At 41.0% G+C, this 22,619-nt stretch overlaps 1 protein-coding gene across 1 annotated transcript in view; it reads left to right on the top strand.

Moving 5' to 3' along the window:
• The window catches only part of GRXCR1 (glutaredoxin and cysteine rich domain containing 1), a 51,762-nt gene extending 29,375 nt beyond the window's left edge, over positions 1-22,387 (top strand). Inside the window, exons 2-4 of the mRNA XM_045019485.1 lie at positions 4,750-4,989; positions 20,022-20,087; positions 22,122-22,387. Of these exons, the coding sequence (XP_044875420.1) occupies positions 4,750-4,989; positions 20,022-20,087; positions 22,122-22,301 (486 nt within the window). The 3' untranslated portion in view covers positions 22,302-22,387. The remainder of the gene's footprint in view (positions 1-4,749; positions 4,990-20,021; positions 20,088-22,121) is intronic.
• The last annotated feature ends 232 nt before the right edge of the window (positions 22,388-22,619 follow it).

Genomic DNA, 22,619 nt, shown 5'->3' with positions numbered 1-22,619 from the left:
GGGCAAAAAGACAGAGCTGTATCACAGGAATAGCAACCATCAGGAGGATGTATTGACATGTAACGTACACCAGCATTTGTACTTGCCCCACACAGAGCAGCAGTAAGCAAATATCTATGTTACCAGACTACATAGCTCATAAGAAAATCATTCAAGGGCAGATTCTGATGTCCTTGTTCACATTGAACAGTTCCTTACTCTGCTAATGTTACCATTTATTTAAATGGGACTATTCAAGAAGTAAGAAATTATCTAATGTTAGTAAGGGTGGCAAAATAGGTTCTACGGGCACCATCATAAAACAGGTAAGAAAGAAGTCTGTAGGTTTGGGCAAACAGTGCTGAATAAAGATTATCCTGTTAACACCTGTAAGGAGTGTGTTACCTATTACTACTTAGTAACTCATTTTTAAAATTCCTATATCAGATTTCAATCTAGAGAAAGTGAAAACTGAATGAGGACAGAACAGCTCCTGTGATTGGTAAGGGGACATGGACCCTTGAACGTCTAAGTAACTCGTCTGAGTCTGTGCCAGGCCCAGTAGACAGAGATCACAATATTATGTGGAGGATCTGAACTCTCACACTACTCAGGGAATTTAATGACCTACTCATCATAAATGCTTAACATATTAAACACAGAAAATGCTGTATTTTGGTGTATCTCAGAGCACAATACATTATTCTCCAAGATATTGAGTTTATAACAGATTACTGGTATTTATATGTGATGTTTACATGTTATTAAAAAAGGCATATTCGCCAATGCTTTGTGGTATTTAAACAGCATGATTCCTACTTTAGTGATAGGTGTGCAGCTAAACCACTGCACTTCACTGCTTTGAAAAATGTTCTCCAAAATATTAAAACATGAGGATTCCTGGATTTCATAACAGATTTTATCACACAATTACTTTGGCTATCAAACTTTTTTTTAAACAAAAGTTTCATGATGTTGCTATTTTATCTTTCTTCTCTTTACCATCTCTCTTCACTAGCTTGATTCACATTTGTCTGTTTTCTGTTATCTCTTCTCACCAGCCTTCCTTCAATATTCTGCAACTCAACTTTCCCCTCTCATTCTATTCCTCTCCCTTTTAAGTCTTTCCCTTGTTTCCTTCTCTTCATTGCTGTCTCCCCTGTCCCAAACTCACCTGCACCATCCTCTAACCCTACATCATAGCATTTCTCATGTCCCCATTGTCTGCTGATGATCTACTTCCAACAATGGCAGATCAGGGAAGATGGTGCATGTGCAGGAACACCAAATTGTGAGTGCTCCTCCATTCATTTTTCTCTCCTGACAGAGAAAATGGCAGATCTTACTAATCCCTGCTCCTTTGTGACCATCCACTGTGATAGGCTACTGGGGCTTGCCACCTGAAGTTATGTTGCTGCTGCCTTGAAGACCCCAAACGAAATACAGGCTCTAGAGTTTGAGGCACTGGAACAGCTACTGCATATGGACCCTTCCTTGGCAAATGGAAGCACTGAACTGTTAAATTAACAGCTCTAAATAGTATATAAGCTTATTTTTTTCTGACTCCATAAATCCCTCCCTGACACTGGTTCCATGCAGGTGCCATCCCTGGAACTCAGTGCAGGTTCACCTAAAACTTGACCCAAGTTCATGAGCCTTGGTGAACCGGATCCAACGTTTGAGTTGGTAATGATATTTCAAACCCAAATCAACTTCACTTTGCTTCAAGTGTCACCATAAAAGTTTTTCAAAAGGTTGTTCAATGCAAAATTTTTCATGGGAGAGACTTTCAAAAAATCTTGTTTCAGTTCTTCCAAAATGGACTTTAAAAAAAAATATTTCCAGTCCAAGCTCAATGTATTCCCAGACTCTGCGGCAACCCACCTCACAGGGTGCTGAGGTGCATAATACCTGGGAAGCCCCAGCTCTGTGGCACCAATCTACCCAGGCTACCAAGGAGCCAGGAAGCTCTGGGATCCCTGGCTCCCAATCTCCCTCAAAAGGCAGGCTACCAAAGAGCAAAAGAAGTGGGTGAGCAAGCTCGCAGCAGGCAGGCTGGCTTGCTTAGTTTCCACCTAAAGTTTCAATAGAAGCAACATGTTCATGGGAATGTTTTGATTCTGCCACATCAGCATTTTCCAATGAGAAAGCAATTCCACTGGGAAGTGTTTGAACAGGTTTATTCAAGATGATGATTCTGGCTCCTGTTCATTATGACAATGCCACCAAGACCTAAAGTGACTTTATTCATTACATGTTGGAAAACATCATTTCTGAGAACCAAAGTTCTTTCACTTCCAGTCTTTCCAGTGAGGTATATGTGAAGGTTATTTTTGCCTCTGGGATTGTGAATTAGCACTGTTAAAGAAATCTTTGGAATTAGCATTTCCATTAGTTCAAAAATAGCTCGCTGCTCAATTCCCCCCTCCCTTTTGTCCTGTGCATACGTAGCTGTTTTTTCCCCACAAACTGTGCAATGTGTTATACATCTGCTTTGAAGTAATTCACAGTAATTCTCTATTTTTATTAATTTCGCAAATCTTTTAGACTTTGGCATTAGCTCCTGCTCGGTAGGGAATCTTGTTTAATTGTGGATCATTACTCAACAATCCTAGTTCCATAACAAATCTGTAACCATATTGTCAATATTTTTTACTTTTAGTTTAGTTTTGTTGAGAGTCTTATGGTTAAAGCATACGACTGAGCTACATGACAGATTCTAGTCGTGGTTGTGCCACAGCCTTCCTGTGTGACCTTGGGAAAGTTGCTTAATTGCTTTGTGCCCCAATTTCCCCATTTGTGAAATAGGAATAATGGTACCACACTACCTCACATGGGTATTACGAGAATAAATTAATGTTCTGAGATGTTTGTGTGAACAATGCTGAAAAAGTATTACTTTGTGCACTAAGATACTATGGTGATGGGCATTTTAGAAATGTGCATAATAGATGCTAGTAATAGTATAATAACCAGAACGGAGGATAATATAATTTATAAGACAAAGGTGACAGATGAGGCTTATTGAAATATTTTGGACCATTACTGTAGAATATTAAATGGTTTAATAAGGGACAAGCGATTCCTCTCATTCAGGAGATGTGAAAAAAGCTAAGGAAGAGTTAATTGCCTCAGCAGAGGTATAGTAGATTCTAGCGATAGAATACAGGCCAGTGAGTAATAGATCAATTTTTACACTAACTTTTTCTACAAACAGAAGAGCCAAGAAATATAATCAGAGAGAAAGAACCTTTGGAACCTTTATGGGATGGTGCCCTGGGATGGTGGGTAGGAAATTGGGTAAATTCCATATTTTTGAAGCATCCCTTTGGTGATCTGGAAGACCTGAAAGTTCTTCTTGAGGACTCTCCTTAACTACAAATTAAACCCTTAAAAAATCTAATTAAAATAAATTTGCTGCCACTAACATTTTTGTGCATTTGACTAGTAAGATAAATCATGACTTCATTATCTACCAACACTTCCAATGGTGTTTGTCCCAGTCTGACTGCAAGTCTACCTTTGCAGTTAGGTTACACAATTCAAAAATGAATAAATCACCCATCAAGAATCATTTTCTACAAATTGCTACAGTATGATTTAAGTCTCTGTTTTGTAGTGTTTCCTAACATGTGGCTTTACTGCTTTAACATTGACAAAATAATGAAACCTTCTTGTGTTGGCTCTTGCAATGGGCAACTCAAAAGGCTTGGAAGTTCATTTTGCTTTAATTAATAATCTAGGAGTTTTACTATTTATCCAGTGTTTGTCTGAACTTAATATCTCTTTAATCTACAAGAAGGTTCTTAGACATTATTATAAACGCAAGCCATTTTTTTAAAGAGGGGAGACACTCTCACACACTCTCTCTCTTTCAACCTCTATTGACTACAATGGGCTTTGGATCTGACCCTTATTCTAAATTTACCATTTTAAAAGGGAAAACTGTTGGTTGAATCCTCAGCAAAGACCAGGCAGTACTGAGTTGCCACTCAAGAGATGCCAGTCCTTTTCAGTTAAACAGACAAAATTGTCTGCCTTTCTCTTGCATCCTTTTTTCCTGGCAGTAGCATTGGCTTTTCATGAGGAATCATGATAGCAAGGGCTATAGCAGGGGTAATTAATTATTTCTTGGTCAAGGTATAGTCAAAGTCCAGACTCCAGAGAAAATAATAATAAGTAAATAAAAAGATTTTTGGGGGGTCTGTTCAAAAGTGTCTGGCAGTCCGGATTTGGCCTGCAATCTGCCTATTGACTGCCCCTGTACTATAGGTGCATTAATGTGAGATCAAGATATCGTTGGCTATATGGGTCCCCAGTCCCAACTCGATGGGGAAGAACAAAACAGTATTTGACACAGGATCTGGCAAATCCCTGAAAAATTGATTCATCTCATACCCAGATGAAGGTCATAGCTGCATAACTGGGGATTTGTGCTTTTAGAGTCTGGAACTAGTGGGACTGATTCATCAGTGTTCAAAGCTGCTTGCACCACTGTGCAAAGCCACCATAAATCCTCTTAATTGGGCCCTTGCATGGCAATTATGACAGCTTAATCCAAGATCACACCTCATCCTCTTCCATACTTATGTTTGAGGGGGAAAAAACAAAACAACAATTTTGGAAAAGAGGTTAAGATGTGCTTACTGCTTAAATAATATTTCAAAAGAACAGAATAATCACTGAAAGGTACTGGTCCAGCCATGAAATAAATGTAACTACTAACATTTTATTTACTTGAGTGGACACTAAAAACATTCTGTTTTCCAGGTGTCTACGGTTCTAGAATTTGGTCGCATCGTAATTTACACTACCAGCCTTCGTGTGGTGAGAACTACGTTTGAAAGATGCGAGCTAGTAAGAAAGATCTTCCAAAATCACAGAGTGAAATTTGAAGAAAAAAACATTGCTCTGAACAGTGACTATGGAAAAGAACTAGAAGAAAGATGCAGGAGGGTGTGTGAAATTCCATCACTACCTGTTGTCTTTATTGATGGCCAATATCTTGGGGTAAGTTCTGCACAAGTTTAAATTTCACTCTGTGTGTGTAGATCCTAACCAATAAGAATGGGAAATTATTTTGTTTTATTATTTGTATTATAGGAGCAATCAAGGACTGGGACCCTATTGTGCTAGGCTCTGTACAGATATACAGCAAAACACGGTCCCTGTCCCAAAGAGCCCACAGTCTAGGTTACTACAAGATGCAACAGGTGGATAAAACAAACAGGAAAAAGTTGGGGAGGGGGGCTGATTAAGTATCAAACAAATGAACAAGTTATGCTCAGCCTCTGAAGAAATAATTCATCTTTACAGTTCAAACCATAGAATATAAAGAAATGGGCTTCATATCACATTTATGAAAGCTAATATATTCAATAATCAACACTGAGAATAGTCAGCATTAGATTGCTATTTAATAACCTCTGTATTTAAATAAATTTGTTCTATGAGTTTGGGGCTCAGTTCCTTCAATTAAGATGCAGTTTTGCACTCTTCTACATCATGTACATAATTAGTTAAATTCCCTTTATTTGCACACAAGTTGCTACCTCTTCATTTTATGTATGGAGGATGACAGCTGCATAATCCTGAATCAGAATGGAGGGAGGTGAAAAAAGAGCAATGTACTATTATGTTGAGACCTAAAGGCCGAATGGATTTTTTTTTTTAATCCAGACTTGGATTCTCAAGCCATGGGGCTAAAAGTTCACAAATGTTTGAAACCAGGTTTTGATTTGGGTTCATCTCCTCTGTTCAAAACACATTTCTTATTTAGAATGATTTTTAAAGTGTTTACTTGGTAGTTATGGAGAGACCTCAAGAAGAACTTTCAGTTCTTCCACATCACTGAAGGGTTGCAAAGGTTGATGTTTTCCAAAGAAAGGCGAATAGGAGAAGCAAAAAACAGAGAAGCTTGGGAGGTCAGAAAACTTATTCTTTATGTATATATGAATAAGGTGTTAAGGAACCAGTAACCATCGCTAGAGGTGAGATAGTGACTTGACAGACAAACTAAGTAGTTTGTGTTGCTAAACGCTTTAAAAAAAATCTAAAGATGTATTTGATGAAAATAAATGGAATAGAGAAACAGGAGATCCTTGATATTGGATCTGAGCGAATACTGGAATTTTTTTTTTAAAAAATCCACAAATATATATTTGAATTTGCTCGGACTGTGTTTATGGTCTATTGGTGTTGGCTTTCTCAGAATAGTCTAGCAGATGAGATTATTGCTAGGCATGTTAACCAAAACAGCCATATGTTGAATCAAAATATGTATTCAACTTTTTCTTTAAAAGGACACTGTGACGGTGCTGCCTGTGGGAGCCAGCTGAGCTCAATCAGGGTGAACTGCAAACCAAACGGGGCAGACAAACCCCAAACGCTGGTGGTTATTTCAATATTTAGATTTACCTACCAGCCCAAAACAGCTTCTATAGTACCTCACTGGTCACTTAGAAGTTTAAACCCCGCAGTTCCCTTAAAGTACCCAGCCCAGTACTTCGTCCAGACACATTTGTCAGATATATGATGATGATTTCTAAAAATCTGATCTCATCATATAAAAGAAAAGGTTCTTCCAATCCCAAAGGATCAGCCACATACCCATGTCCAATTATAACTTAGATTTTACCCAAAATACATGTTATAGCCAATTTTTATTAACTAAGCTAAAAATTATTAAAAAAGAAAAGAGAGAGAGTGTTGGTTAAAAGATTAATATACAGACAGATTTGAATTCAATTCTTGAGGTTCAGATACGTAGCAGAGATGAGCTTGTAGTTGCCAAAAGTCCTTTTAGAAATAGTCCATAGGTTATAGTCCAATTTTTATATTTAGGGTGGCTCCAGTCAATGACTGGGGATCTCAATCCTTATGGCTTAAGGTTTCCCCCTCTTGAAACCCAAAGCAGATCTGAGATGAAGAAGGATCGTGTCCCAGGCTTCTTATACATTTCCAGCAGCCTTTTGGCCTGAGAAAACAATAGGCTTAACTCTCCTTCTCCCAAACATCCTGGCAATTAGCACAGAGTAATTTATTCATTAAACAGTTCAAATACAGGTTACCACAACCTTCAAAGAGACACACAGAATAATACTATTTCACTTAAGTATCATCATAAATGTTAATATTCCTTTTTTTGATCTTTGAATAAAAACTATAGCAATAGACAAGACTTGTTTGCTTACATCACAAGACCTGAGCAAACATCTCCCCTTCTACCTCTAACAATGCAGACTTGCATTTCAAAGCTTTATTCATTTACATATCTTGCTAACCAGTTCTTAAGGTTCACCCATGGGTCAGGTCAGTCGGTGAGGTGAGTTAATTAACTCTTTCTGGCCCTGTCACCTTTCAATGAGATATTATACTCATAATGTCACAGACAGTTTGCCAAGTTTTCTTGAGTAACCCTAAAAATCAGTAGAGATCAGTTAATCACCAGGAGAATGTATTTGGAGACTGAAAAAAAAATTGATGAGCCAAGGTATCTTATTTTCCACAAACTGAGATTGTGTTGTATTGGCAGACTGCTTTATTTCAGTGGCTCACGCTTAAATCCAGTGGTCAAAATAGTGCTCTGTTCATTTTCCTTCAAATTGCTAGTTTAAGGAAAAGATACTCCGGGGTCAAGTGAGCCTATTTGTGGCAAGTTTGAATGGTCCACACATTTCACTCTGAACAGCAGCAGTAATAGTACAGTTGACATAGGTGGGTAGTAAATAAGGCAAGGTCTTTATTGTACTTCTCCTGCAGCCACCCTCTTACTGTTTGTTTTCAGCGGCAGAGTGACTTCTGTCTAGGCTGTAGGTTGAATTTATTACATCAACCCAGCAGAGAGGCCAAAAGATTGCTTTCTTGCTATAGCAGACAAATAAGGTGGATTATGAGGTCTAGGAAAAGGACTTCTGTGAGAGAGTGGTTCAGATATGAGAGAAACAGATACAAGTCTTGTCACATTTTTTCAACTATTTTCTAAATGGTCTAGGTGTCATGGAATAATCTCATTAAATCTGAGATATCTCCTCTAACATTTACCCAAGGCTAGGCTGCCTCTCTGTGAAACTGAAGTATGCCCTCTGATTTTTCACTCTGCTTCAATAGCTCATTATTTTCAGCAAGAAGGTGATACAAAAAAAGAAATGTAGCATTTGTTTATCCTTTTCCAAGGGCATTCAGAACTGTCAGAGACCTGTCGTATGTAAAGTCCTAGGGATTTTTTTGTGGAAGGAGCGGGGAGAAAAAGTTGTATGTAAAATATGCAAAGTGGCTGGTTGAATGATATTTTGCAAATTAAAGTATAACTTATTTAATAATTTATCTTTATATGAAATATTTGATTAATTTTATCTTCCATTATTCATTCATCTTAGAGATCTGATTGAAGAAATTAAGTTATATATCTATTTAATCAATTTCACTTTTTAAAAAATAATATTATATTTCTCCCCTTCATCTGGCCAGTTCTAATTGGGTGGCAGGTTTAAGAATTAGATTTTTATTTGTTTCATGGTCTGTGAAGATTTACTGATGATAATGACAACATTTAAATGTATGTAGTTAAGAAAATACCAATTGTAAAATGTAGTTTTATTATAAACTAAGTAGCAATGGTTGCACTGTTACTGTCATTGCAGCAAATTTATGTGATTACCCTACTCTAAAATGCATTTGTAGTTTGCAACAGAAAAACTTTCTGTGGTTTTCCTTTGGTGGTATGACAGCCATTGTCCCACTAACATGAGTGTGGTGTAACTATTATACATCTGTTACCAGAACAAGTCTCTAGTGTTTTGTCCCCACCTGCTTTCCCCATTTTGCAGAGATCAGCACTCCTAAAGGTTAGGCTTTAATAATATCTTTTTAGAGACCAATAAGCCAGCAACTTAGCTTTTTGAAAACTAAATTTAGGTTTTCCTTTCCTAGACTATGTAACAATATTACATTCACAGTTTTCTCCTTTTTGTTGCAAGGTTCTCAGCCATTTGAATGTGTCTGACTACTGTGTGTTACAATGGGTGAGATCAATTGTCCAACAGTAGGATCCTGTGAATATGTAAAGATGAATACTTGACTCTGTCCCCAGCTCCCATATATTGTGTCCCTACCTACCCCCAGCCCCTCATGAAAAACTGCATCTTGGAGTGGGATTAATTCCTCTGTGCTGGGAAAACCATCCTCAAAGATGGTGGAGGAGATAGGGGTTGGGTCATTAACTTTATGAGGGATAATTTTTAGGAGCAAGGAAAGGGACTCATTCTGTAGGCTAAGCAGGGTCAAGAGATGTCCTTGAGTTTGCCATTTTAGTTTGGGCCTCTTATTTCTTATAAACCCACTCTTTTCAGACAGTAGTTACTGTTGCCACCCAACCCACTGCCTCATTTAAGGTTGTAATAAGGTTGTTATTTGCCTTTATACAAAGTGATATAAGCCAGTGTTTACTCCCTGAAACAAGCAACATGCATTTTAATATGGACAAATGCAAGCTCATGCATCCAAGAACCAAGACTGTGTCATATTTCCAGGATGAGGGATTTTATCATGCAAAAAAGTGACTCAGGAAAGGACCTATAGGTCATAGTGAATAACGAACTGAACATGAGCTGTTATGGCTATGAGGGTGTATATAGAGGAAATAAGGTCATAGTGAGAAGGTGGTATTATGTTTATATTTGGTGAGATCATTTCTGGAATACTGTGTCATGGCTGGTGTCCACACTTTGAAAAATTGGAAAGGGTTCAAAAAAAGCGCACCAAGAATTATTCAAGGTCTACCAAGCCTGCCTTACAGTGAAAGATTTAAGAAGCTCAACCCAATTACATTATCAAAGACAAGGTTAATAGGTGACTTGATCATAGCCTATGAGTGTCTACACTGAGAATATTTCTGATAGTAGAGAGCTATTTAACTTAGCAGACAAAGGCATAACAAGATTCAATGGCAGGAAGTTGAAGCTAGATAAATTCAAACTGAAAATAAGGTACAACAATGGTAATTAATTATTGGAACAATTTATCCAGGAATGTGGTGGATTATTCATATTAATATCAGCCATCTTTTATAAAAGACATGCTTTAGTTCAATGAGAAATTAGGGTCTTTGTTATGCCAGAGGTCAGATTCAATGATCATAAAGGAACCGTTGGGCCTTATAATCTATAGATCCATAAAACGATGAGTGTTGCCTTCATAAACTGAAAAGTCCAGCAGTAACTGCTGAATCTTGGTCTCCTGGAATTGTTTAATGGCAATCTGAGAAGCAGATATTCTATACAAGGAAGCTTGCTGGGCTGCCTCTTACAGATACTTTACTCTTTCACAAGATTACCAGTGTTTCATAAACTACAGTTTGTGAACTGTGGGTAATACTAAGCATCACTTGCTGTGTGACACGCATCCCATTCAGCCTTCTAAAAGGAGTAAACATGCACTCACCTGTGGAATGAAGATACAGGGCCCAAAATCAAAGAAATTACCCTGGGTTAATGACAGCATAAGTCAGACCAGAATTTGGCACAATGACCTTAATAAAATAAACATCTTCCGTGATTATCATGACTTGCTGCACTCAAGCTCCCCGTATATTTCTCTTCTCAATGACAGATTTGACATCAGTTCAAATGTTCTCTCTTATTTGCTGGATGGGGAGAAACCTGCCAAAAGCCAAGCAAATAGTAAGAATATATATGAAAAAAGAGTGTCATTTGAAGGTGTTCTAGAATCTGAAGGCAACAGTCAAGCCAGCAAGCCAGAGAGATGGACCAAAACAAGAACGGATATGCTTTTGGGCAGAGGAGTCAGTCCTTACTCTAGTAATGTAAAAGCAGATTTATAGACTGAAGAGCAAGATTGCTTAGAATGCAGGCGCTCTTTTACCAAGGCAACTAACTACCACACCAAGAGATATCATGTTAAAGGCGTTTCTTCTACTATTATGGAAGTATTCATAACTAGAGCTAGGAGAAATTTTTCAAACAATTTTTTTTCTGAGAAAAATGAAGACTCAAGTCAACCAAAACATTTTGTAAATTCATGGCAAATTCACTGAATTGTTTTGACTGGTAAAAACCCAAAATAAAATTCTGAAAAAACAGAAACATTGACATTTTCAAAATAAAATATTGTATTTTTTCAACTGAAAATACTTTTATTTTGAATTTTTCTTTATTTTAAAAAACCACCTTAGAACTAAAAATCAAACTGTTTTGTTTTGGGTCAAACAAAAATTTATTTTTTTATTTTATTACTTTTTGAAACTGCCACTGAACTGAAAAATCAGTTATTTGCACAGCTCTATTCAGAACTATACACTTTCCTCCGAAAAAGAGCGATGGATTTAATCTAAACTCAAATGCACTTTCACTGCAGTGTGGTGGAGGATAGAGAGTGATGATTCTGTTTTAGTGACATTTGTTCTCACTTCATCTTTTCAAACTTTTAATAAATCCCAACCATACAGCTGCAGATTTATTTCACGAAGACTCCATTAAAACTTAATATTATTTTTCCTTATTGCTGGTTGATAAAAATAGTCTTGTGTGAATGATAACTCTCTTTAAATTAGAGACAGTCTGGAAAACCAAATGAAAAATAAATGAATGAAGGGATAAAGGGGAAAGGAAATTCAGAGACAGATTTAGGCCCAGATCCTGCATCAGGGTCCCTGATCATGACATGATCTTCATGTATCTACATTCAACATACCTCATTCACACCACACTTTAACTTAGTGTATATAGAAAGACATGCATGTCACTAAATTCCCATACATACACTGTGAGAAAGTCCTTGCTCAGAGAGAGACATCACCTTTGCAATTCTGCTCATGCAAGTAAGGCATATGGTGCATTGGCAGGACAATGTAGGAAAGCTTCCACCTCATGTCCCTGAACTATGCCTCTTGCTAATTCTCTTGTCTACACTACAAGACTATTTCGAATCAGCTTAGTTCGAATTTGTGGATTCGACCTTATGAAGTCGAATTTGTGTATCCATACTAAATACACTAATTCGAATTTCTGAGTCCACATTCACGGGGCCAGCGTCGACTTTGGAAGCGGTGCACTGTGGGAAGCTATCCCACAGTTCCCGCAGTCCCCGCTGCCCATTGGAATGCTGGGTAGAGCCCCCAATGCCTGCTGGGGGGAGAAATGTGTCGAGGGTGGTTTTGGGTAAGTGTCGTCATTGAACCGTCAATCACAACCTCCCTCCCTCCCTCCTTGAAAGCGCCTGCGGGCAATCTGTTCGTGCACTTTTCTGGTCAGTGACAGCGCGGACGCCACAGCACTGCAAGCACGGAGCCCGCTGCGATCATCGCCGTTTTCTCCTCCTCGCACTTTATCGTCCACGTCTTCCACAGTCAGCTGCTGAGAAATTGGGCTACTTTTCAATGGTGCTGCAAGCACTGGGGGACCATAGGGGACGTTTTACAAACATCAACGTCGGGTGGCCGGGCAAGGTTCATGATGCGTGTGTTTTCAGGAACTGTGGGCTGCTCAGACGCCTGCAGGAAGGTAGTTTCTTCCCGGACCACGAAATAACTGTTGTGGATGTGCAGATGCCTATAGTCATCCTCGGGGACCCAGCCTGCCCGCTAATGCACTTGCTCATGAAGCCCTATACAGGCGCCTGGGACAGCGACAAGGAACTCTTCAAATACCAGCGAGCAGCGAGCAGTGTGACCTGTGACTGTTCAGTTTCTTTACAGAGAAGCTGAACCTGCCCCTGTTTCTTTACCCAGTTACTGTTGACTCTCCTCTTCGGTTACATACCCCGTTCACCCCGTTACCCCCACTTCCAGCACACGTGTAAAAATAAAATACATGTCCCATTATTACTTAACAAAGGTTTCTTTATTCATGACTTTTCGTGAAAGGGTTGAAACTGGGATGCAGGCTGTGCTGGGTAGGGTGTGCGGTGATGTAAAGACCGCCTCTAAACTCAAGGAATGACAGGCTCCTGCTCCTAGAGCGGTCCGCAGTGACGGAATGCTTCTTTCAACGGAGCCTGCCATCCCTCTTTATGGAATTCTGTGTGCGGGCGGATATGTGACCTTGTGGTGGAGGAGGACTGTTGTTGCCCACAAATTAGCCCAAGGTACTCTGTAAGAACGAGACCGACTCCACACTGAGAGTAATTGGTTTTTAATGAAGGATACCATGACACACCGGCAACGGGGACTCCGCTCGTTGCGGCCACTGATATGGGGATCCCAGCACCCTACCAGTCGGCCTGGGTCGAAGTCCAAACTTAATAAAAACAAGCTTCTATTTAATCTCACTAGCAGCAAAGCAGCATAGACATAATAAAACATAGCTCTCTACTTCGCACACCTGTTTCCCATGGCCCACCGCCAAGGATTCTTCACTTGGCGGTCTAAACCGGTCATACTTGGCTAGAACTGATACAAAATGACCGATAATAACCGGAGCTGAGAAAGCGAACATAAACAATGCCTAGCTCCGCCGTAACAATTTCTTCCGCAGCTCCCTGCTCTGCTACAAGGACGTATACAGATTCCTCAGCTGCGTGACTCAGCGGTCCAGGACAAGGACCGCTGTATAAGATCTGTAACCGCCCTCCCCCGCTGCAAAGTTCACATCTCCCCCGCCCACACAGATCCTGGAAACCACCTCCAAAAACCGACCAGGGTGCCTACTGACTGCACCGTGTGTGTGACCCGCTGCTGATCCTGCCCCCGTGTCTGTACCCTGGGAAAGGTGACTGTCCTATGCAATTAACCACCCCCTTCCCCACGCCCCCCCATTCAAACACAGTCTTCTTTGAAAAAACATAACGGAAACAGTAATTAACAGCAAAACATTTTTATTAATTAAGTAGACAGTTAGGGGATGGGACTGGGATTGGGACTACTGTGAGTCTGGAAGTGAAGGACTTCGGCAAATGTAGGGTATGAGAGCTTTTGGGTACTTGAGCACTGTTCTGTGGTGCAGTGACAGTATTCACGTCCCCGGCCGCCCCTCCTCCTGATTATTTTTGGTGAGGGGGGTATGGGACTTTGTGGCGGGGGAGTGCGGTTGCAGATACACTGCAGGGTGTCTCTGCCCTCCTGCGGTCCTGCAGAACATCCACAAGGCGCCTGAGCGTGTCCGTTTGCTCTCTCACTAGTCCAAGCATTGTTTCAGTCGCCTGCTTGTCTTCCTCACGCCACCTCTCCTCCCGTTCGCTGTGTGAGCGCTGGCACAGAGAGACGGTCTCCCTCCACTGGCTCTGCTGGTCCGCCTCTGCTAGGTAGCAGCCCATACGTTCCTCGAACATCTTGTCCCTTGTCTTTTTCTTTCGCCGCCTAACCTTTGCCAGCCTCTGCGAGGGGGATGCTGTGGCAGGTCTGGAGACAGTGGAAGCTGTGAGATGGGAAACAGGGAGTGAATTCCTTGCAAAGATACATTTTTGCGAACAATTAACTGAGTCTAGGCTGTCTCTGTGAATTCTGGGTTGAGACCCCTGTGCCTGCTGGGGCAGAAATCATTTTCGCGGTGGATTCTGAGTAAATGTCGCCAGTCATTCCTTCCTCCGGGAAAGCAACGGCAGACAATCATTTCAAGCCCGTTTTCCCAGATTTGCCCTGGCATACGCCATAGCGTGGCAACCATGGACACTGTTTTGCCTTTTGTGTATGTCACCGTATGTGTACTAGATGCCGCTGACAGAGGCGGGCCAGCAGCGCTACACAGCAGCATGCTTTTGCTTTTGCATGACAGCAGAGATGGTTACCAGCCATATTGTACCATCTACCATACCATAAATTGGTAATAAGATGGTAATAAGATGGGCATGGTTACCTGTCCTTTTGCACTGCATCATTTGCTGCTGTCATAAGTGCCCCTGGCCGAGCAGCCAGGGGCGCAAAAGCAAAAATTGGGAATGACTCCCTGAGTCAATCCCTCCTTTTTGGTATCTAAAAATAGAATCAGTCCTGCCTAGATTATGGGCAAGTGTACTAGAGAACCACTGTATCATAGAACCAGAGAGCACAGCTGCTCTGTGTCTGATCCTGCATAAATTATGAGCTGTATGCTATTCACAGGGGGTGCTCCTGCAACAACACCACCTGTTCATTCTGTTCTTACCCCAGCCTTCCTGGGCTACCATACCATTGTCCCCCCACTTGTGTGATGAAGTAATAAAGAATGCAGGACTTGTGACTTGTTTGTGAGAAATGACTGGAAGGAAGCCTCCAGCTGCAATGATAGTCCAGGCAGGACATTAAGGAGTGTGGATGAAGGAGCCCATCATCCCTCTGCTAGTCCAGGGGCAATTGAATCTTTTATTTACAATAAAGGGTGGGGGCTGATGGAGCTCAGCCCCCTGTTGCAATGATGAGGACGGTTACCAGCCATATTGTACCATCAGCCATCAAAAATTAGGGACAGGCGCTCTTGACTGACCTTACTGATACTAGTCGGCATGGTTACCAGCCCTTTTGCACTGCCCCATGTGCCAATAGGCTGATGATGAGGATGGATTTCCATCTTTTTGTACCATCAGCCATCCATAGCGTGGGGGGAGCAAGGATGTTGGTGTTGAGTGCTGCACCATCGCGTCTATCTGCAGCATTCAGTAAAGATAGGGTGACATGTAAAAGAGTCAACAGAGGATTGTTTTCACTTCTGGTGGTGGGTGGGGTGTGTGCGCAAATTGCCGAACTATGCCCTGACCCACCGCAGACACTGTGTTTGACCCTAGAAGCATTTGGAGCTCATCCAAGAATGCAAATACTTTTCGGAGACAGCAGGAACTGTGGGATACCTTGCGTCCTCATTCCCCCCTCCCTCCATGAGCGTCCATTATATTCTTTGGTTTTCCGTTATGCTCGTCACGCAGCTGCGTGCTGAGTCTGTGCTATGCCGTCTGTCCGTAGATTTCTTAAAAATACTTTGGACCAGGCGTAAAATTACAGTAATTACCCTAATTAGATGCAGGAGTCTCCGAGCGAGATCACCCTGAGGACGGTCACTGAAGGAGATAGAGAGCGCATGCTGCGTGAAAGCTAGCACGAACCAGGGCCCGATGCAGCCGTGCTCGGGGAGGCAGTGCTCCCTGAGTACCTCATGAAAGCCTTGCGCGGAAAACTGTGCTACCACGGAGCACCCAATAAGGCAGCTCTCCCCAGGAACCTCCTGCTGATGCTTTTCGATTAACGCAAGGAGAGCTTCGTGGAGATCTCCAAGGATGATTTCTGTTCTATCCCCATATCTAGAGAGACCTCCTTTTCACACAGTTAAGATTCCTGTTATATTAAGAATAAAAGTTAACATGGTTACAGCACTTACCGACTGCTCCTTCCCCTGATTCAGGGTCCGGGTTAATGGCCGGGGAGGGTTGTTGGGGGATCTCCGTGACGGTGATGAATAGATCCTGGCTGTCGGGGAAACCAGCGTTGTAAGCGCTCTCGCCTGCCTCGTCCTCCACAAACCCTTCCTCATCTTCCCCGTCCGCGAACATCACCGAGGAACTGGCCGTCGACACTGTCCCATCGTCAGAGTCTACGGTCACTGGTGGGGCAGTGGTGGCAGGCTCCGTAGTGTCCGTTTGCCGCTTTGATTTTTTGGTAGCCTTGTCTGGGGTCCTTGATTTTCACGCGGCGCTGCGTTGCATCCCGCCTGTATCCTCTGTCTCTCATGGCTTTGGAGACCTTCTCGTAGGTCTTCGCATTCCCTGTTTTGGAGCGCAGCTCCGAAAGCACAGACTCCTCGCCCCACACACCGATCAGATCGAAGAGTTCCCAGTCAGTCTATGCTGGGTCCCTCTTTCTATTCACAGATAACATGAACTCCTCTGCATCGTTGCAGGTGCTGCGGAGCTCGCCCTGATGTCCAGCCAGGACGTCAGATTCAAAGTGCCCAGACAGGAAAATGAATTCAAATTTTCCCGGGTCATTTCCTGTGTGGCTGGTCAGAGAATCCAAGCTCGGACTGCTATCCAGAGCGTCAACAGAGTGGTGCACTGTGGGATAGCTCCCGGAGCTACTAAGTTCGATTTGCATCCACACCTAGCCTAATTCGAGCTAGCCATGTCGAATTTAGCGTTACTCCACCTGCCGGGGTGGAGTACCAAATTCGAACTAAAGAGCCCTCTAGTTCGAATTAAATGGCTTCCTGGTGTGGACGGTTGAACGGTTAGTTCGAATTAACGCTGCTAAATTCAAATTAAAGTCCTAGTGTAGACCAGGCCCTAGGATCAAATCCTGTAGTCCTTAACTCAGGCAAAACTCTCATCGAACCATTGCTAAACAGGGACTGCAAAGTGTGATTTACTCCTTAATTTCCTGTGCATTAAAACTCAGTCTGACTGAAGGAAAATTAAAAGAAAATAATTATTTAAGACAATGCACCTTAGGAGCCCTTTTCATGTATGCCTTTTGTTTGCCATTTCTGTGCAAAATGGTTAATACAAGCATTAAGTGCTGTGGCTTACATTTAAATTCACACTAATATTAGGTTAATGTTAGATTACTAACAGATGATAGAATGTATTCATCCAACAAGACAGGCTTTCCTCTGACTAGAAATTCCTCAGAAATGTTTTTTACAACTGTTACTACATAGTTACAATAGCTATTTCTATTCTAAATAAAAATAAACTGTAATAATCTCAGGGCTTGTCTAGATTTAGGGAAATTTGCACTGATGTATCTACATCAGTGGAATTGTAAATCCCTAAATGTTGCTACATTGCATGGTAAATCACAGCAGTGCAACCTGTGTCTTATAACAGTGCAGTGCATCTGTACCAGGGGTTTGCACTGGTGTAGCTCATGAGCTTAGCTCCTCCCACCTCACATAGACAGGCCTCAGCAAACACTATTGTATGTGTTGGCAAATAATGGCTTTGTAGCAACAGTCACATTGTGTGACTGGGATGTTCATGTGCCAGATTCTGCTAGACTTACCCACATTGAGTAGTACCCTCCCGCTAGTCATCCCACTGAACTGAAGGTGTGGTGTGGTCAAGCTAGAGGCTGGTAGAGCTTTGGAAGCCCCTGTGTAGGTGTCACAGAGGGCCATGGAATAGTCTTTGAAGCAGCTGTTCCATCAGCCCATAATCTGTAGTAGATTTCAATAGGACAACTCATGGAGGAAGGCTCTACTCAACATGAACAAAGATGGCAGAGTTGAGTGCACAGTCAGCTTTGCTTCTGTAACTAACCACAGCCAGATATATATTGCCTCTCCTTTTCAATTCCTGTAAATGTGAAATAATGGAATATCAATCAGTTGTTAAATAAGTGTTGGCTAAAATATTCATATGTTGTCATTTGAAGAGATAAAATACTGTAATTATAAACTGTGTCTCTGAATAACAGCCAATAGCTATAGCAGAGAAATATACCCTCAGCATCTGTTGTGACTGCCTCAGAGAGAAAAAAAATGCCATTCCTCGGCAAAAGTTAAAGCAAAACAACTTTGTGCTGGGGATCTAAGTTGGGCGGGCAGGCATGAGGAATCTTCCACAATGCTAAATACAAGCAGATCCTCCGCTGGTGTAAGAATTGTCGTAGCTCCATTGACTTTAATGGAACTATGACAATTTATACCATCAGAGGATCTGTAGAACACCTGTGCCTTCACTTTGCTGCCCCAGTCAACTAATAAGTTGTAGAAGTAATTGGGGACCTGTATACTCCCATGCACAAGGGTTTCAGTTGTGTGTGTCCACCTACTGGCATAACCACCAGCCACTCACTGACTCCTCCTCTGGGCTGATCTTTCACCACACTTCCATCCCAGCTGCCATAGAAACAGTATCATGAAGTAGAGTCCCATGGTGTGTGCACTGAGTCCCTCTGTTTGGCCTCTACATTGCCTGCCTCCCTGCTCAGAAGAACAACATAAATTTGTCTGCATTCAGGGCCTTCCAAGCCTCCAAAGGGGAATTGCAGGTAGGGGAGAAGCAGCTTTTGGCCCTGGAGAACAGGATACCAGTATGTGACACTCCAACATATTGTCAGTTGAACTAAGTGTGTGTTCAAATATGCACATACAGAAGCCTCTTATCCAGAGTACTGTATTTGGTGCAGTGACAGTAACTACTGAGCTACAGGAGAGATGGAGTTGCCTATTAGCTAGAGAATTGTACTGGGACTCAGAAGTGCTGGATTCTACTCCTGGCTCTGCCACCAGTGGCCTTCTGGGTGACCCTGGGAAAGTCGCCTGACTGCCTTGTCCTTCAGTTTCCCCATCTGTGAAATGGGTATAGTGAGGTTTAGCTACTTTGTAAAGTACCTTGAGCACAACAGATTAAGTGCTATGTAAGAGCTAGGTATTATTATTCAAGACACTAATAGCTACATAAGTTAAATGCAAAACATTCAAATTGGACCCTCAATTATTTGCTCAAAAAAACCCAACCCCCCGAAAAAAAAGTTTTACAACTTCTTTGACACATTCATTTTGTTTGTAGTAATCTCTGAACATTTACTTTCAGAAAGAAAAATGAGAAACTATTTCATTACTGCTCTGGTTCAGATCACAGAAATCCCCAAAGGCCTACTGTACTAGGCCTACATTATTATTATTCACTACAGAGTTTTGACTTCAATGTTGTTACAGAATTTTCATTGCCCTTACTCACTCTTATTAGGAATGTTATGTCTGAATTCAATACTCACCTGCCGGAATACTTGAAATACAGTTTCCCCTATATCATTTAGCTACATTCTCTGATGCATTGTATATTTATATAATTGTATTTTTGACATCTAAGACATTTTCTATTCTGCCAGGAAGTGCATAATGTAAAATAAGGCGAAAACAGTCTCTAGAATTAAGTTGTGGTGAATTCACAAGAAAAATGCAATATAGAGTTCAATAACCAAACTTGGACAGCTTTTCAGGAACTTGGGTTAGGTTATTTTCACCTTTTAGCCATCCTAAGGTTCATCTCATAACAAAAATACTTCACATGAACAAAGTTCAATCATTTATTCAACCTAGTTAAGTTTCCAAGAGTAAACCCTCAGGTAATTCCAGTTCCCCCAATGCTAAATCTGCTCTGTTTTTTCTTTTTGCTAATAGGGAGCTGAGAAAATTTTGTCAATGAATGAATCAGGGGAGCTGCAGGATCTCTTAACCAAAATTGAGGTAATTGCATTTTTACAAACTCTGTGGAGAAACTACAAATGGAAGTTGTGTTGTTAAAATTAAATTATTTGCTAGGTATTTTCTTTCTTTCTGTTTTAAACTGATGATAAATCCCATTTTTTAAAACGAACAACTACTTAGTGTTACAAACCAGCAAAGATTCCAGCCCCATCAGAAGGTTGGGGTTGCCACTATGCCAAACTCAACATTCCGCATCCACTGTTCCTGAATTTGACAGGGAGAAGACCCAAGACATTTATCCTCTGTAAGAACTATTTATGCAATCTCCACAATTTGAACTGGAACAAATCCAGCATAAGGAGTCTGATATTTAATCAGACAGCAAATTGTTTCATCCTTCTAGAAGAGAAGCACAATGGTGAATACAACAAAAAACAATATCCAACATAGGACAACTGAAAGAGCCCAAACCATCTCCACTCAACAAATGGGTGTTCCCAAGGGAATTTAGCAGTAGTAGCAGTGAGGGTAGCAGAATACCCCTCACTCCTCCATCCACTGGCCACCTCTGGGCTCAAAAGGACTGGCCAGTGAGACAGCTTTACATGTGGTTAAGCTGTGTTTGTTGACAGATTCTCTAGCATCCTTCTCCAAAAGGATGGGTGGTTAAAGCCCTGGTCTGAGTCTAATGAGTTGGGGGTTCAATTCCCAGCTCTATCACAGGGTTCATGTGTGATTTCTTGCAAGTCAAGCGTGGTGTCTTCTTTTCCCATCAGTAAAACAGATACACTTCTTTTCTCCCGCTCTTTGCCTATCCTATCTGCTTAGAATGTAACCTCAGTCTCTTACTATGTGTATGTACTGCACCTAGCACAATGGGTGTCCTGATCTTTGCAGGGGCCATTAAGTGCCACTAAAGTATAAATAGCAGGCTAGAGCAGACTATGATCAGAGTACATCCACTGATTTACAGAGATGGCTTTGCCTGAAATTAGCTATAAGGTTCAGTTGTGACTCATTTTCACTGAAGATCCAGAACACAGGAATTCACTATATGCAGTCCATTCTTTCAGTAAGTCCAGTTCAGTTCTTTCAAGGCAAAGCTAGACATCCCCTCCCAAAATCCAACTTTTTCAAAGGGTTACATCTAGGGCTGTCAAGCAATTAAAACAATTAATCATGTTGTTAAACAATAATAGAATACCATTTATATAAATATTTGGGGGGTGTTAATCATTAAATTAACTGGTGACATTTTCATCAATAGAGATTTAAGTCTGCTTCTTCAATCTCTTTAATGCATCATAAAGAAAAAGAAAATAAAGACAGAATTATTAAAACAATTCAGGAACAGCTGAGAGATTTGAGTCTTATTCTCTCCTTGCTCACACCAGTTTCCCCAGTGTAGCTATTGATTTCAAAGGCATTTATTCCTGATTTATACAAATGTGAGAAGAATCAGACCCATGGCTGGTTTATATCTTTGACTGTTAAAGCCTAAGATAATCTCCTCAATACTTAGATTTGAATATACCTGTTTTCCAAGGAGCTCTGCCTTGGTTAGATGGTATGAATCATTTTAAGATATGAGCAACTATCAAATGCTGAATCACACAATTCATACATCAACATGAGAAATTATACAAGTCATACTATAATAATATGCACCATACATAATATAAACACAAAAACCCTGTTTCTTACCCCAGAATTTAGAACAGGCCAGTTTAGTTACCTAATAGATCATAACTAGACAATAAAATATTTAGAACCTGGCTAATTCTTTTGGCAAATAAAAACACAAACCATTAAGCATTATGTTAGATATACCAACTTGTAATGAACTTGGCTGATCACTGAATGCTGCTCTTACCACCTGAAAGAACAGATAAAGCAAGATTCTATGGCAGTACAATGACAAAAACCAAAGCCAGATTTCAGTGTTCAGATTTTGCTGTTTCCTAGAATAGATATTGCAAAGTGAATTCTCACTCGGAATCCTCATTATGCTAGAGCTTACAGTTATTAATGGAGTAACATTTTTCCTCTCTTGCTTACTTTTTCCTTGTGCAGAGAGTGCAGCATCCCCAAGAATGCCCTTCCTGTGGTGGTTTTGGCTTCCTTCCATGCTCAGCGTGCCATGGGAGCAAGATGTCAGTGTTTCGGAACTGTTTTACAGACTCTTTCAAAGCCCTCAAGTGTACCTCTTGCAACGAGAACGGGTTACAGCGCTGCAAGAGCTGTGCAAGTTAAGAATGGCATCTTCCCATGTAGAACCTCCTTTTATGATGTCCCCACAGCAGTTTGTTATATACTTTTTAAAAACGACCATGTTTCTGATGCAGTCAATAAAATTTATTTGTAATAAACTTTTTCTGATTCATTTGCTGAAGCCATTAGCTCAGGCCACTGCCTGTCACATGCACTGAGTCTTAAATAAAGGGAGAGTATAGGTTACTTAAGGGAACATATTGCTCACAAAAGTTACTAGACTGACAGTGGTTGGTTCTGAAATCTTTATTCACATAGGAGATTTAGCAGCAGGACCACACATTTCCTCACATTGCCCCG

This window comes from Mauremys mutica, chromosome 5 (assembly GCF_020497125.1).
Source record: "Mauremys mutica isolate MM-2020 ecotype Southern chromosome 5, ASM2049712v1, whole genome shotgun sequence".
Lineage (NCBI taxonomy): Eukaryota > Metazoa > Chordata > Testudines > Geoemydidae > Mauremys > Mauremys mutica.
Note: the sequence above shows the minus strand (reverse complement) of the source record. Positions and strands in the feature narration are given on the sequence as shown.